The sequence below is a fragment of the Miniopterus schreibersii genome, assembly GCF_964146895.1.
Source record: "Miniopterus schreibersii genome assembly, chromosome: 3".
NCBI lineage: Eukaryota > Metazoa > Chordata > Mammalia > Chiroptera > Miniopteridae > Miniopterus > Miniopterus schreibersii.
Window position 1 is genome coordinate 8348906 of NC_138103.1, and position 17694 is coordinate 8366599.

At 50.3% G+C, this 17694-nt stretch overlaps 1 protein-coding gene across 3 annotated transcripts in view; it reads left to right on the plus strand.

The window, feature by feature from the left end:
* The window catches only part of GSG1L (GSG1 like), a 187841-nt gene that overhangs the window by 111749 nt on the left and 58398 nt on the right, over positions 1 to 17694 (plus strand). For 2 of the 3 annotated variants that reach the window (XM_081132984.1, XM_081132985.1), the window contains exon 3: positions 4409 to 4561. The exons of the other annotated variant lie outside the window; for it this stretch is intronic. In XM_081132984.1, coding sequence (XP_080989110.1) covers positions 4409 to 4561 — 153 coding nt within the window. The remainder of the gene's footprint in view (positions 1 to 4408; positions 4562 to 17694) is intronic. 3 annotated transcript variants of the gene reach the window in all.

Below are 17694 nucleotides of genomic sequence, written 5' to 3' on the forward strand. Positions count from 1 at the left end.
ACTCTAACCTTGTGGTTTAACACACTTAGCACCATGCAGGTAGCACCTCCCTCCCCGTGTTGCCCACTGGGGGTAGCACCCCCTCCCTCCCTCAGGCCCGGGGAGGGCTGCTGGGTGACGGCAGGGAGGTGTCAATCCCCCACCTGCTGCAAAGGGGGGGGTGCTCTAGACCAGGGCAAGCCCTCTGGCAGGCAGGGGGGTGCGGGTACTGCAGGTGGGCATGTGCTCAGAGGAAGCGCTGTGGGCAGGGACGGGGCCACACCCCTGGTGTCTCTACCCTTCCACAGCCCCTCCCTGGATTATTCATGTTCAGCGGATCCCACCTCCTATTCTTTGCTTTTGCTCCACATGCTTTTCACGGGCACCTCATCCCCTCCCGTACCTCCAGCTACCGTCCAGTGGACAGCCACAGCGGGCATTTAGTGAGCGCCTGTGCCCTGCCGGAGTGGCATGGCAGCTTCCTCCTGGACGCCCTGCAGCTGGCACAGACCCCGCATGTCCAGTGGCCTCCACATCTTCATGCCTTAGCACCATCTCGTTCTCAGCTGCCCACGCTGGAAGCAGGGCACCCCTCTGGACCCCTCCCTCTCCTCTACCACCACACTCATGGTCAGCAGGCCGCTGAGCCCACCCCTCGGGAGCCATCAGGTTCCCCGCCTGCCCCCAAGCCCGTTGTTGCCACGACCCAGGCTACCACCATCCCTCACATGGAGTGCGCAAAAGCCCCTGGCTGGTCTCCCCACCCACACCCCTTCCGGAGCAGCCCCAGCACAAGTTTCCCTTGCTGAGAGCTTCAGGATGGCACCTGTCTCTGCAGCATGGGTGCAGCCCCCCTTCCCGGCCTGGCTTCCAGTGTCCTCAAGACCCACCTGCTGTTCCCTGTGGCCTCCTTCCCACCGTACCTGGTGGCCAGCTGGGCTCGGGATTGCTGAGAACTGAAGCCTCCCCCTCCCCCTCCCCTTTCGTGGCCGTCACCTTGCAGGAATCCTGGGTCAGGAGTTGTTTGGGACGCTAGAGAGCAGACAGATGAGATCCATGGCTGGGGAATGCTGCGCCCCACACCCGGAGGGCCCCTGCGAGCGTGGAGAATGATCACACAGTGGCCACTCCCCCTGCCAGCCTAGCTCTCTACCTGTGGTGGCTCCTGGACTCAGAGGGGCCTGGGTTTGAATCCCGTCTATACCACTCTCTAGCTGTGTGGACCAGTTGCTTAATCCCTCTGAGCCTAAGTTTGCTTATCTGTAAAACGGGTGCTACCTCATGACCTTGCAAGGTTGTTGGGAGGATTGGGAAATATTAGTGTCTGAGGTCTGATTCCCTGAAAGTAGACCCTGAAATGAGGATCTGGGCAGGTTTTTTATAAAGAAAATGCCCATGAGAGAGTAAGGCGGTTGGGAAGCAGGATAGGGAAGGGAGGAAGGCGAGTAAGGGGACAATGTCAGCAGGGCCCAGGGAGGCAGCTTTAGTCTTGACCCCGGGGGCAAGTGTGAGTCTGCAGTGTGGGTCACATCCCAGGGTTGTCACAGCCAGAGCCACAGGACAGGGCCATGGGTCAGCTGCTGGCGGACCACAGCATAGAGAGAAATGTGAGTTTGCAGCACTTTCTGAATGAAGATGGCAGAACAGGCTCCAGTTGCCCAAGGACAATCCTCCAAGGAGAGGAACACTAAAGAAAGGTGCGAACGGGCCGGGTGGGGGACCGCCGGCCAGTGCGACTTGGCACGTGATGAACGCCTAGTAACGGCGGCTCTTTTTGCGACTACTGTTGCTACTATCGGCATAGCAACAACAGCTCTTATTGTTATGAATTTTCTTGGCCTGGGTGGGCTGAAGCTTTCAGACGGATGCTCTGAGCCCAGTGGGCAGAACAAGGAAATAAATCTGGTGGGAATAAAGAGCATGACCCCAGCTTGCACCTGAGATATTCCCGAGCATCCCACCCCCACAGCTGTCCCACCTGAAAGCAGCGCTGGGCCCTGCTGGGAGGGGTGAGGTGGGGCATGGAGGCCTGGCCCAGGGCCCCCCTGGGCAGATGAGAGCCCCTGGGGGGCAGGGGTCGGCGCAGGGGAGGCAGGTGAGTCAGGGAGCCACCCTGGGGAGGCGCAGCAGCAGCTGGAGGTGAAGGCTGCCGGGAGGGAGAGGTGGCCCAGCTTGCCCTGCATCTCCTGCCCCCTTCCCTGCCGCCTGGTGGGCCCCGGGCCAGCGAAGGGCCTGGGAGGCTGCAAGTGTGCCGTGCCAGGGGGTGTTTTAACAGCACCCAGGCTGCCAAATGCATATTATTCTTTTACAGAAATCCAAGGGATTGCCCAGGAGATGGGATATTTCTGTAGCAACCAAAAAAAAAAAAAAAGAAAGAAAGGAGAAAAAACAACAATACACACACACACAAGTTCTCCATAGCTCGGAAAGCCCCGTTGTGCTAGATAGTATTCGGTGTTTGAGACCCTGCCTTCTTCCTTGGGGAGCAGACAGGGGCTCTGAAATTGCTGTGTGTTTGCTTCATATATGCTGGGTGCCCTTAGGATAGTCCAAGTGGAAGGAACAACTTGTGCAAAGGCAGAGAGGTAGGAAAGAACACATTTGACTGCGTCAGAGAACAGAAAAGCTGAAGATCAGGACTCTTAGTTGTGACAGAAATTCTACCTCAAATCGGCTTAGGCAAAGACAAGGTGTTAATTGGTTCATGTGATTGAAAGAACAGACGACTGGCAGCTTCAGGCATGGCTGGATCCAGGGGCTCGAACAATGTTACAGGACACAATCTTCCTTCGCCTCTTGGGTTTGCCTTCTTTGACATCTGCCACCTGGTGACCCAGCCAATTCTACCCTTACATCTTCCTAGCCTCAAAACCAGTGGAAAGGAAGGAATTTTCCTCCCTACTAGTTCCAGCAGGAGCCCCGTGGCTGACTTTTGTTGAGCTGACTTGGGTCATGTGTTCGTCCCTGACTGGGCAAGCCTGGTTCATAGTCCTTTCTCTGAAGTATGGGTCTTGCTCAGACCATGTGGTTAGCGCAGTCTGGAAGACAAGTCACGGGGATGTGTTTCATCTTCTACTTTCCACCCTTTTCCTCAGAAATCTTATCTGCTCCCACAATTTTATTTCTCCGTCTTGCTCTGTCTGTAGCCTTGACCTCACCCAAGAGCCCCTGGGCTCTGTTTCCAGCCCCCCCCCCCATGTTCCTCCCATACAACATGCACTGAGCTCTCACTGTGCACTACGCTCGAGCTCTACAGTGCCGTGGTAATTGAATCCTCACAGCACAATGCTATGAGTAGGTGTTATATTACCCTCATTTTATAGGTGAAGAAACTGAGGCATAGAGAGGTTCATTCCTGAACCCATGACTAGAGTCAGGGGGCACATGGAGCTCTGACTAGCCAGATACGAGTCATGTGCCCAACCATGGAGTCAGGATGTGGCTCAGATGCAACTGAACTGCCTACATGGAGAGAGGGCAGGGAATCTCCAAATAAAAAGCATGTAGGAAGAAGGGGGGCGGGCGAGGAGGGGAGAAACAGAAAATGGCCCCTAAACTAAGTAGTAGATGATGGGAACCCAATTTGGAGCAATTAGGGGAAGAGAGCTGTGCTATCTCAGGGACTACAAAGTAGGTTTGAACAGCCAAACCGCTGGAAGGACAGGAGTGCGTCTGGCCTTCAGGAACAGCTGGAACAGGCGCTCACACTGTCAGAGAGCTTGGATCTCATCTGAGCCTTCCTTCTGCCTCGGTCTGTGTTTCCAGGCACAGATTCCTGGAGAAGGGCTTCGATCGGCCAATTCTAGGTCGCAGGATCATATCGAACCGATCAGCTGTGTCCAGAAGGGTGGGACCATAGCAGAAGGTGGCAGCTCCTAGGAGAACCGGGAGGTCGAAGCTGTGGGAGTGGCAGTGGTGGTTTAGAGAAAAAAGTGGAGTAGGGCACAGGGCAGATAAAATCACAGGTGTCCCTTGAGGGCAAGCAGGATGTGTGTGAGTTGGGATACTCATAGCTGCAGGTCACACTGACTCAGGGCTGGTGGTTGCTGGTCCAATGAGGTCCCCTTTCTATAGCTCTGCTCAGTAACCACAGTGTCAGCTTCATCCTAAGGCAGGTGCCCGCCTGGCTGTGGATGGCTCCGGGTGGCAGCCATCTAACAGATGAGAAGAGAAAGAGAGGCTCGGGCATAGCCACAGGAGAGGAGCTCTTCCCGCCCATCTGAACGGGCCCACTTCGTGGTCACATGCCACCCTGGCTGGGATTCCCGAGCCAGTCTTGTGAGGAGGGTGTGTGGCCACGATGGTCGTACCCTAGTCAGCTGAGGTCTGTTCTAAAACGACTCGATCCCCTGACCAAGGGCGTGGGGTGGAGTGCACACGGAGCTTGCCCCTGCGTGCCCCGCGTCTCACAGCTCTGCCTCTGTCACAGGGGTGCTGTGGCTGTCAGTGGTCTCCGAGGTGCTCTATATTCTCCTGCTGGTGGTCGGCTTCAGCCTCATGTGTCTCGAGCTCTTCCACTCCAGCAATGTCATCGACGGGCTCAAGCTCAATGCCTTCGCCGCCGTCTTCACGGTGCTCTCAGGTAAGGCCCAGGCCCCGGCCGGGCAAGGACGCGTCGTAAACAGCCCCGTGCTTAGAGTGGGGGCAAAGTGGGTTAAGTCCTGGTTGTTCCATCTGGATGAACTTGGGACAGTCACTCCTCTTCTCTGAGCCTCAGTGCTGCAATTTATAAAATGGGATCGTTTGCTCACTTACTCACTTATTCAGTGCTTATTGGTGTCTGTCATGTGCCTGGCACAGTGCTAATAAACAGTGGGTGATAGTAATGATCAGATAGTTCCAGCGCTCATGAAGCTCCCGGGTGGCTGAGAGAGGTGAGAGAGGTGGAGTGGCTTGAGATGCATTCAGGAGATGGACGTCCCATGCTTGGCGATGGAGGGGTCTATGGCACTTGGGAGAGGGAGGTGGTTGTGAGAATGGGCTGGCAGTGGTGGCTTTCACAGGGATATAGAAGGGGAGCCTTTTTGGGGTGGAGAACACTCATCTGCTTTAATGTTTTTGCCTTTGAGACATCCGCATGGAGATGCCTAGCAGGAAGCTGATTCAGCAAACTCACCCAGAAGCTCAGGGGCCAGTGTGAGGTGGGCAGAGATCCTGGGCAGATGCCACAGAGCCAAGGATTTCAGGGTTTCAGGAAGAACAGGATGGTCAGTGGCATCGTATAACCCAGGGAGCTGGGAATGGGGGACTCCAAGAAAAAGCCGCTGGATTAGGTGGCCAGGTACCCAGAATAGTTTCAGCAGATCCAGGTCACAAGGGGTTAAGCAGGGTGTGGGGGAGGGAATAAAAGGACCTATAGCTATAACTTCAGGTAGCCTGACAGATAGAGTGGTGGCTTGGCCGTGTGAGACAGCTGCTCCTAAAAAGCCCAGTGTAAATTGAATTTCTATCAATCTAACCCTGGTCTTCGTGCACTGGAAGAATACTCTGTTTAATGAGGCTGCAATGCTGAGCTTCTGGTAGGGAAATAATCGCCCCTAATTGAGGTGTATGTATAGCAGAGGGAGCCCTCAAAGAAAAGAGAACAGAATTCATGAAATTCTAGCACATTCCGTAGATCAAAAAGTATGTGACCTGTCACTCCAGGGTGCGGGAAATAACCATAATAGTCAAAGGGGAAAAAAGAAACTAAGAGAGAAAAGAAGGAAAACAGTGACCCTCAGAGCACAGTGCCAATTAGGACCCCTGGTGACCTCACTCCCAGCTGTCTGGGCAGATACCCTGTTTATTGTTTTCTTTTTTCACCTTTTATCCATTTACTCAGCTGACATTCACTCAAGGCCTCCTAGGCCCCAGGCGCTGTGCTAAGTGTGGGGGAGTCAAAGGGAAAACAAACTACTTGGCCCTTGCCCTCCTGGAGTTTGCAGTCTGGTAGAGAGAGAAACTCGCCAACTGACCACAGCACAGTGGGCTGACCTCCATGTACCCAGCATGGTGAGTCCTGCAGGAGCAGCACCCGGGGGTGAGAATGGGTAGGGTGGGGCATTGGAAAGCCACCATTTGAGCTGAGACTTGGAAAAAATGTAACTGTTTGCTTGATGGGCAACTTGGGAAGGGTATTCCAGGTGGAGAGAACAGCATGGCAAAGGCCCAGTGAGGTGGCGTATCTTGGGAACGTCAAGTAGTTCAGAACGGCTGGAGGGCAGAGCGTAGGGAGAGTAGGAATGTTGGGAGATGAGACTGGAGAGCTGGGTGAGGGTCTTGATGCTCTGTAGTGGTCTTGTCAGTGGCTTCATCTTTCCTTTTCTTCCCCTCCACTAAACTTCCAAGAACCCCCTTTGTTATCCCAAGCATCCAGCCCTTCCCCTCAACCAGCTTACTCCAGTCACAACACAAAAGATGGTGGTGGCCCAAAGCAACCATCTCCAGTTTCGCAAGCATGCCTCTGCGGGGGGAGGGGAGAGTCGTAGGGGTTGTGGGGCTCTTCCCTCTACCTGTAAGGGCTTATCAAAATTTTCACCTGATTACAACTAATGAAACTGAAGCAGTAATAAAAAAAACTCCCAACAAACAAAAGTCCTGGACCGGATGGCTTCACAGGTAAATTTTACCAAATATTCAAAGAAGAACTAACACCAATCCTTCTCAAACTATTCCAAAAAACTCAGGAGAAGGGAAGACTCCCAAGCTCATTTTACAAGGCCAGAATTATCCTAATTTTAAACCATATAAAGACACTACAAAAAAGAAAATTGTAGGCCAATATCCCTGAAGAACACAGATGCTAAAATCCTCAGCAAAATATTAGCAAATCGGATCCAGCAACACATTAAAAAAATCATACACCATGATCAAGTGGGAATTATTCCAGGGATGTAGAAGATCTGTATTTGGAAAATGATAAGACCCTGAAGAAAGAAATTGAGGAAGATACAAATAAGTGGAAATGTATACCATGCTCATGGATAGGAAGAATTAACATCATTAGAATGTCCATAATATCCAAAGCAATATATAGATTCAAAGCAATTCCTATCAAGATACCAATGGTATATTTCACAGAACTAGAACAAATATTCCAGAATTTTATAGGGACCACAAAAGACATGAATAGCCTCTGCAATCTTGAGAAAAAAAGAACAAAGTTGGAGGAATCACACTACCTGATATCAAACTATACTACAAGGCCATAGTTATCAAAACAGCATGGTACTGGCATAAAAACAGACACATAGATCAATGGCCTAGACTACAAAGTCCAGAAAGAAACCCACGACTATAGGGTCAATTAACATCTGAAAAAGGTGGTAAAAACATAAATGGGGTAAAGATAGTTTATTCAGTAAATAGTGCTGGGAAAATTGAACAGATACGTGCAAAAAATGAAACTAGACCATCTTCTTACATCACACACAAGAATAACCTCAGAATGGATGAAAGAATTAAATGTAACATTTGAAACCATAAAAATCCTAGGAGAAAAAAAACACACCAAAAAATCCTAGAAGAAACATAGGCAGTAAAATCTTGGACATTTCTCATAGCAGTAGTTTTCCTGATATATCTTGTTGGGCAAGGGAAACAAAAGAAAAAAAAAATAAACAAATGGGACTGCATCAAACTAAAAAGGTTTTGCACAGCAAAGAAAACTATCAACAAAATTAAAAAAAAAACACCCCACCGAAAGGGAGAACTTATATGCCAATGATACATCTAATAAGGAATGATATCCAAAATTTATAAAGAACTTATACAACTCAACACCAAAAAACCCCAAACAATCCAATTTAAAAAATGGGCAAAGGACCTGAATAGACAATTCTCCAAAAAGGAGATGTGGATGGCCAAGAGACATATGAATAGATGCTCAATGTCACTGATCATCAGAGAGACGCAAATTAAACCACAATGAGATATCACCTTGCACCTGTCAGAATGGCTGCCATCAATAATAAATCAACAAACAACCAGTGCTGGAGAGGGTGTGAAGACAGGGAACCCAGTGCACTGCTGGTGGGAATGCAGACCAGTGCCGCTGCTGTGGAAAGCAGTAAGGAGCTACCTCAAAAAATTAAAAATGGAACTGCCTTATGACCCAGTGACTCCACTTCTGGGAATATATCCAAAGAAACCCAAAACACTAATTCGAAAGAATATGTGCACCTCTGTGTTTATTGCAGGGTTGTTTACAATAGCCAAGATTTGGAAGCAGCCCACATGCCCATCAGTAGATGAGTGGATAAAAAAGCTGTGGCACATTTACACCATGGAATACTACTCAGCCATAAAAAAAAAGGAAATCTTACCTTTTGCAACAGCATGGATAGACCTCGAGAGTATTATGCTAAATGAAATAAGCCTGTCAGAGAAAGACAAATACCATATGATCTCACTTACATGTGGAATTTAATGAACAAAATAGAAACAGACTCATAGTGACAGAGATACAGAGAACGGACTGACAGCTGTCAGAGGGGAGAGGAGTTGAGAGGCTGGGTGAAAAAGGTGAAAGGGTTAAGTAAAGAAAAAAAAAAGTACAAAACAGTTTTCACCCCTCCAAAAAAAACCCGAAAACACCCAGTTTCCTTCAAGCGGGGGACTCTCACTGCTAAAAAAAAAAAAAAATTAATAAGATTGTCTCTGTAATTTCAGGCAGATGTAAAATTCAGGCTGGGGGAGGTTAATTGACTTGCCCAAGGTCATGCAGCTGGTCAATTATGGAACTGGGATTAAACTCAGCTCCTGCTGACTTCAGAGCCCTATGGTCTTTTCATAGGCTCGAGCTGCAGGAGTGACTGGGCAGGAGGGAGAAGACTTTTAAGTCCTGAGAAAACAGTCCCTGAGAAGTATGTAGCAGCCAGATGATGTAATAAGACCGAAGTAGCAGGCGGTGGGGAGAAAGAATTGTGCATTCGAGCCTGGGAGAAGATAAACCAGGGAGAAACGGGACACCAGCAGAGAGCAACACCTCCGACCCTCGGGGCACAGGAACCGGGAAGCTGGCCTGCTGGGAGCCCCTTGCGAACAGGGGGGACCAGCTCACATTGAGGGGTGCTCAGCCCAAGGTCAGTGCCTTTGAGAGTAGAGGAGAAAGCAGAGGTGGGGCAGCCCCTACTCGAACCAATTATAATGAATTATAACGAACCATTGATTGTGATTTGTCATGATAGCCAACGCCGACTGATGTGCCTTTGTGCGCCGGCCCTGGGCTAAGCTTGTCACATGTGTTAACATCCTTGGGAGGGCGGGACTAGCATGTCCATTCTGCAGCTGGGAAAACCAGCTCTTTCTGTCACATAGCCAGTGACTTGTTGAGCCCCAGAGCCTGCCACGTAGAAGGCTTTCAGCAGGGTTTAGGGTGGGACTTCGGGCTATCACGAGTGGCGTTATTTTTCCTAGCTGTCCTTGAATAAACTGAGGCCGGGTCATGGCCCAGGGACCGTCCCGTTCCGGTGAGCCTGGGGCCAGGGGTTCGGGGGCATCAGCCCCGGGGGAGCAGTGGCAGGGCCAGGCCAGCAGGGTTGCCTCCCCGACCACAGGCTCCTGGCAGAGGATGGCTGCGCAGAGCAGGTTGGCCCGAGGGCCAGAGGTGAGGCTGAGATTGTCGCCCCACTGGTCCAGAACGAGAGGTCACAGCACTTCTAGGGACCTACAAAATACTTCAATTATGACTGTTTTTAAAATCAGAAGAAAATATGAGTCTAATAATAATGAAGACATAAGAACGAACCTAGACTGGATTATATTTGTCGTTATGCCATCGCAGTCATAAAATGTAATTGTTAATATTCCTTTTATGGAGGAACAGGCCCATGAAAGTCATCATGGGGCCCTGCACGGAGCCACAGCTTTCCTCTCAGGACCAATTCCAACCCAGCTCCGCCCCCGCCGCTGCTGTGACTTCCGCGGAGACACGCTGTCCCTTCCCCTGAGACCAGAGTCTTATATCCCAGGATTGAGGGGGGCAGGCTGGAAGATGCCTGCTCTCCCCCAGCTCCTCCCCAGAAGGAGGCTGATCTCCTTAGGAAAAAAGAAGGTCATTCGGAGGATTCCATGTGCATTCCCAGGAAATGGTTGGGCCTTGTGGGGAAGGCAGCAAGCCTATTTTGTTAAGTAACAAGAAAAGGGAATTTTGTAATTAGACAAAAAATGAGCCAGGATGAGGCAGCTCTTTGAAATCCAGGAAGCTAGAACTTTATTTTTTATGTAATCTTGGCATATTTGGTTTCATAATAAAACATATATTTAACTGCACAGCACATCACTGTTAATCTTGAAATTAAATTCTTAACCTTTAACCAAAATAATTCAACATTATTTTGTTATTTTATATATGTCATGTGTGATTTGAAATTTTTTTGTTATAATTTCCCTTTTAAAAATGCAGAATAATCTAGCGCTGGCCGGTGTGGATCAGTGGGTTGAGCAACACCCCGGGCACTGAAAGATTCCCGGTTCAATTCCTGGGCAGGGCACATGCCCTGGTTGTGGGCTCCATCCCCTATAAGGGGATTGACGCTCTGCTCTCACATTGATGTTTCTCTCTCTCTCTTTCTCTCCCTTTCTCTCCCTTTCTCTGTCTCTAAAAATCAATAAAAAAATACATTTTTTAAAATGCAAAATAGTCTAAAATTGAAAGGTAATTTAATGTAGTGTGACAGAAATGTGAATGTTTTGCAGGTGTTTCAAATAGAAATTAAAGTTAAAATCATGTGTCTTCCTTTGAAGAAATTCTAGCCTATGCTTTTGAAGTGACTTCAGAGAATTTTTATTGAGAAGCATTAGAAACACATAAAAATTGTGGGAGTCATTTGCCGAGTGAGATGTGAGCTGAAAAGCGAGCCTGTGAGGTGGCCACTACCAGTGTGTTTTGGACAGAGGTTTGGGGACCTGCAGGCCTGGTGTCCAAGCGTGCAAATCCCACTGCGCTGCACACACCAGCGGGGCCACCAAAGTCCTCAGGGACCAAGATGTGAGGAGGGCGAAGCGCTGCTCCCCTGGGCTGGTCTCCAACCCCGGGAGCCACGAAGCATGTGCGTTTCAAGAAGGCGCGTTTGCAAGCCATCTGCCTCACGCCCTGGTCTGACGCTGCCTCCTGTGAGTGACTGTGAGCTGGGGACCATCTGCTGTGTCTTTTCCCTGGCTGTCAACGCAGCTTCCCCCAGTCACAGCTCCCTGTGGTCTTAGACTCCTCCCCAGTCTCCCCTTCACTTAACTCCTTGGCTTCTTCTTGGCGCTCACGCTTGGTGTGGAGATTTGTAACTTCTTACCGTAAACTGCCACTTAACGTTATAGGATGAGTTTCCTGAGACCCTAGTGCCACCAGCCACCTGCCACCTCGGGCCTGTGCTGGAAGAACCCCTGCCCAGAGCCCCCTCTGTTCAGTTCCCTTGCTCTGGCTGGACTGGTTCTCTTGCCCATATCTTAGAGAGCAAGTACTTGTGTGTATTATTTTGTGCCTGAAAGTGCAGAGGGCCTGAGTCAGAGGAATGAGTTTTCCATATTATTAAAGAGTTTTTTGATTGGAGCTGACAAGAACCCAATCAGGCCAGCTGAAGGGAAGAAGGGTGGTGGTGGTAGCAATCTACTGGTTCCTGTAATTGAAAAGCACAGGGTTATTAGGCTTCAGGCATGGCTGCATCCAGGTGACCATGTCATCAGTAATCTGTCCGGACCTCCAAACTTTGCCTTCTTCTGTGCCAGCATTATTCTCAGTCAGGCCCGCCCGTGTGGAGAGAGGATGGTCGCAGGCAGCTCCAGGCTTACGTAAGATTCCAGAGGTAGAAAGAGCCCTCGCAAAATTCCGAGGAGGACTGTGATTGGACCAGCTAGGTTCATAGGCTCATTTCCGAACCAGTCACCACGCTGAAGATAAAATATCTGATTAGCAAACCTGGGTCTCTAGGCACACCCATGGTGTGGGCTTAGCCATGGACCAGACAGACTATGTGCAATGGTGGCAGGTGGCTGCCCAAAGGAACTGGCTGACTGCAAGTCCCAATGGCTTGTCACCTTGGGAGGCTTTTGGGAGGTCAGTCCCAGCAGTGGCAGAAGTCTTCATTTGGGCTCCCTAAGGTGAAGATGTGGCTGCAAATCCTGGAAGTGATCCCAGGAAGTTTGGAGAGAGAGTGGGAAATGAGTCAGGATGCGGGGAAGGCCAACGAAGGGAGTGTTGATGGGCAGGTGACACTGAGGGCCGCTGGGTTTCGTCCTGCCTGGGACCCTCTGAGAGACCGTAGACACCCTCAGAACTGTCCACCCAAGGGGTATTTATTTACCTGCTCCTGTCCATCACTAGTTAGGGTCATTCCTGTGACAGTAACCCCCAGAATTTCTAGCCTCTCCGCCTAAGAAAGCAAGTGTCTGAGAAAGGAAGCCACCATATACATGGGATCTGCCCAACCAAAGCTGCAGGTTACCTGTGCCACAGGCCAAGGGGGTGCGGGGGGGAGGGGGGTTGACAGTGTCTGCCAGAGGAAGTCAAATCAAGGGGTGTCCTGACACCCGCAGGTGCACTGCAGTACAGTTCCCACGCCACCGGCTCAGAGCTGGCAGCAGGTGCCACGGTTCCCAGGGAGACAGCCCCACTGCAGCCGCCAGCTGTAAGGTCAGGGGGCCCCAGGCCATCCTCACTTCCCACCAGTTGGCTACAGAGCTAGGGTTCCCACAACCCCCTGGGAACCATTCATGGATCTCAGGAAAGTGCTGCACTTAGGGTCACAGTGTTATTACGAAGGATACAAATCTGGGGCAGCCAAAGGAAGAGACCCTGGGTCTGGGAGGGTCTCACGCACGGAGCTTCTGTGCCCACCGCACCCATCCCGTGGAATCAGGACGCCCCACCCTCCCTGCGCATCGGCGTTTTCATTAACCAGGTAGCTCATCTGAGCCTGTGGTCCAGAGTTTTCCCTGCGGGTTCTTTATGCCGGCGTGATTGATCGCATCACTGACTGCGTTTGAGCTCAGTCTCCAGCCCCTCACCTCCATCCTGGGGGTCAGGCTGGCTCAAAGCCCTAACCCTTTAATTACAGGGTAGATCTTTCTGGCGCCCAGCCCCCATCCTGAGTCATCTCATTCACTAGCAGAGACTTGGGTGTGATCAGAGGGGCTCACAAACAAAGACACTTCTGTTACTCAGGAAATCCTTAGGATTTAGAGTCTCCCTCCCAGGAACCAAGGAAAAGGTCAGTGAAATTCTTCTTTATTATATAACCAGGGGTCTGCATGGGCAGATGGGCTCACCTGCCTGCAGCCTGTGTTTTGTTGGGCAGACTGGAGCCCAGCACTTGAGGGAGGGAGGAGCCTGGACAATCTCTGATTTGGGACAAGTGCCTAAAGCATTTGCAAGAGGGCTGGGCCTGCTCGGCCCTGGGAGGGAGGCCTGGCAGGTTACGGCCGCCCTAGGCTTGCCTCTCTCCAGCCCCCTGTTCTAACCCTTGCTGTCCTCTAAAACTAACCTGGCCAGCAGTTCTCAGCCCCTGAACCCAGGTGGGCAAGGAGTGCCACAGCCCTGTCATTTCTGGAGAGGAATTTAATTTTAATTTACGCTTTCATCCATCTGGCCTAGTAGCAGACTTACCTTCAGAATTTTTCCGGGCTTTCTCCCCTCTGCCTTTACCGGGGTCTGTGCAACAATTGTCCTGTGCAATGTCAGAGGAAGAGGGGGTGGGGTTCAGTCTAATCGTTTTCTTTATCACACAGGTCACACCTCTGACCTGAAACCTTGGGGCTAGATGTGCTCCAGAATTCAGAACTTTTCAGATTCTGAAACTATCCATTACATAACACCCGGCCAGTGCTGGAGTGGCACCCTGTAAGCAGGCCCATTCATATTTCTGCAGTAAAACCCACTAATATTCATGCTAGGGGAGATAAATAAAGACAGAGAATAGCCCTACACCCATTCAGGTCAGGTTTGTTGCTAAATGAGTTCAGACCAAGTCAGGTTTTGTGGCCAAAGTGAGTTACAAAGATGCTTTCAGATTTCAGAACTTCTGGGAATTTGAAATTGCACACAAGAAATTAGGGGCTCAGTAGCTCCCATTTATTGAGCACCTGCTATGTACTAGGCACCATTCTAAACCCATCACCTCTTTCAACCTGTGTGATGGTAGGTGCCATATTAACCCCATTTTACAGTTGAGAAAACGGGGGCACAGAGCTGGTAAGTGACAGTCCTGGCTTCAAACCCCGTGTGCTTTACTATGAAGAGACCATGTGCGTTGCTGCTGAGCTCCGTCCATAAGGTCCCTTCGGGTCCACAAGGCTCTTTGCTGCCAGGGCCAGATGGGAGGATGAAGCTGGTAACTTCAGTACCTGTGGTTTTGTCACTCCAGATTGAGGTCTCAAGTCCAATGCCCACAGGGACCATGTAGGTGACAAAAGAGTAAAGCCAGCCAGATGTCACACAGCAGTGAATGTAAGGATGGTGGTAAACTTGGGAATGAATTGTTGCCATGGAGAAATATGCATGGCATTCAAGAAAAGCCAAAATCTGGGTTTTTAGGAAAATCTCCTGATTTTTAATTAAAAATGTTTTTTTAACAGCTTTATTGAGCTATAACTTACATATTGTAAAGTTCGCCCATTTCAAGTGCATAATCTATGGCTTTTATCCATCTCAATAATGTAATTTAAAACATTTTTATCAACCCACCCTCAAAGAAATCCTGTACCTTCTAGCAGCCACTCTCACTTTTTCACCAACACAGCCAGTCCTAGGCAACCACTGACCTACTTTCTATCTCCATAGGTTTGCCTGTTCTGAACTTTTGCATCAATGGCATCGTACAGAATATAGTCTTTTACGACTTGCTTCTTTCACTTAGCATGGTGTCTTACGTTCATTCATGTTGCAGCATGTGTCAGACTCCATTCCTTTTTATTGCTGAATAATGTTCCGTGGCACCTATAGACCACATTTTGTTTCTCTGTGTATCAGTGATGGATGTGGGTGTTGTTTCCACTTTTTGGCTAATATGAAGAACGCTGCCACAAACATCCCAACATCCGTGTATAAGTACTTGTTTGGACATGTATTTTCCTAGGTGAGGAGCTGTTGGGTCACATGGTAACCCTATGCTTAACTTTTTATTCAAAATGTTTGAAACCATTGTACCAGCCAATAAGGCATCACTGCAAACTTTCAGCTCCCTCTATGCCCCAGCCCCCCCCCCCTCCAGATTCCAACTCTTTTTTGGTCCTGAGGCTGGAAGGAAATTTTCTCTTTCTCGGCCCCCACCCTGGAGGCCTCTGACCTAATCTCCCCATAACTTAGGCTTCCGGAGATGAAAACCAGAGGGAAGGGTTTTGCTTCCTCCTTTCCTGCAAAACCTCTGGGACAGGGACATCCAGAGTTTCTTACCCACTGAATGAAGGGAAAGGAAGGGAGGGGAATACAGGGAGAAAAAGATGAATTTACACATTAAAATACAATACCACTTGCTTATTGATCAGTTTGCATACTTGCAATTGGCCTTGTGGGGAAAGAAAAAAAACAATTTTCCTTCTACCCTTCTAAATTCTTCTGGCTGAACTAATAATCAAATTAACATGAGACAGATTAACAGGAGAAAATGATCACATTTATTATATATGTGCATACGGGGGCTCTCTAAGACCCTAGGACAAATTGGGGAGTTGAGGCTTATGTCTTCTTGAGCTGAGGGGAAGGGGGCACAGGGTGGTCGTTTGGGACTTCAAAGGGCAGGAAGGCAATTCACATGGACATGAAAAGCAAATATTTCGAAAATAAATGTTTGCTGGGCCATCTTTGACAAGGGGACACAGAGAGGACTTTGATCCAAGGGGCCTTGCTAGGTTCCTCCTGTCCTAGTTCATGTTAAACTATAGCTGTCTATGATGACGGCTCCCTTCCTAAATTCTCTTAGATGGGGGGGAAGGTCACAGGTTCTTCCCAAGTCTTTCATTTCTTAAAAATAACCAAATTACAGTAATCAATACCTTAAATCATATTTTCAGCTGGCCAACTCTACTTCCCCTTCAACGCAAAGCCGATATCCACCAAGCGTGCAGCCCCTCTGTGTTGAACAATACACAGAAGTCTTCTCGCTTGGCCTCATTTGACCATTTTATGGATTTCTTATGGCCTGATTTTGTCATTTCTGGTGGGTAGTTATCAGATGTTACACTTGTAGAATCAAGTCCAAACCCTTTCCCATGACTACACAGTGCGGCCTCTGCCTGGCCCTTTACCTTAATCGCCCGCAACGCAGCCCCCCTCGCGGGGCCTCAGCTCCGAGCGGCTCCTGCCCAGCCCTGGACAGGGCTCCCGCATGTCCCCACACCCTCCCGCTCATTCCCTGTGCATTCGGGTCTCCACTCCCACGTCCCCTCCTTAGAGGGCGTCCCTGCCCCCGCCCCTTCCCATTCCCTCCTGCTTTCTGAACAGTGCCTAGGATGTGCTGGGCACTCAGTAAATATCTATTTGTCAAGTGGATATATATTAATTTGTTGCGTTGCCTGCCACCCCAGCTGGGCCACATTTAAACTGTGGCCTGGCGAGTTACTTAGGTTCTCTGTGTCCCCATCTGAAAAAGCGGCGCAAAGATGGGTGTGAGCAATGAAATGAAATCACCCGCATGAGGATCCAGGGGAGCGGGTGGACGTGCAGTGCGTGCTTGTTAAACAGGGTTGGGCCCTGGGGACAAGGGTGACACCGCGCGCGAGGGGATCGAGGTAGGTGACCGCGGGCCCTGGTTTGTCCGGGACAGTGCCAGCATCCTTATTAACAGTGCTGGCACGGTCAGAAGCGCCCGGGGCAGATGAGAAGCTGTCTGTTCACCCCACTTATGGGCACTCTGCAGGGGTGCTACTCCATGAACCCAGGCTTCGTTTTTAAGGGTCCGTATCTCCCCCATCTTGCTGAAGGCAGAAATCGTGCCCCCAGCTCCAGCCCTCCCTGCTGTCGCTCCTCCAAATTGCTCCGTTTCCCCTCAGCTTCTCTCCACTTGCTGGAACCACGGGCCTTTATTAAGAAATATTTTCTTGATTTTGCATTGATGACTCGCACCTGGGCTTTGTTTACCTTGTGACTGTCGTGGGTGGGCAGCAGGGACTGGAGGCCAGGCTGGGTTTGGACAGTTTGGGGGGTGGGGAGTATAAGTGTTCATTTCTCACTGGGGCCGACAGAGAAAGACTCAGCATTGAATTAAGCCTGAAAGGGTGGGTGCAGAGGTGGGAAAGCCCCTGCCATGCACACGGACCGAGCAGGATGACAAGTGCAGGGGGCCCGGGGGACATGCAGCACGCATTCTGCATTCATTGCTCACTCCCTCCCCCCTTCCTCACTCCCTCTCTCCCTCCCTCCTTACCCCACTCCCTCCCTCTCCCCTTCTCCCCTTTCTCCCTTCCTCCCCCTCCCTCCCTCAGCCCCCCTCCCCCTCCCTCTCCCCTCTCCCTCCTCTCCCCTCCCCCCTTCCTTCCTTCTCCCCTCCCCCCCCAGGTATGTGTCTCCCTCCATCCTACTGGGTCTGTTCATCACCTTCCTCTCCAGGAGCAACACAGTAGCACTTACTGAGCCCACACTGTGCCAGACCCACAATCAAATCAGCCCTGTGAGTAACCCCCTCTCCAGCTCCTAGGCCTTGGGGACCCTCCACTGTGGGAGGAAGTCTGGAATACAGTTGTGCGTGAGTGTGTGTCTGTGTCTGTGTGTGTGTGTCTGTGTGTGCGTGTGTGTGTGTGTGCGTGTGC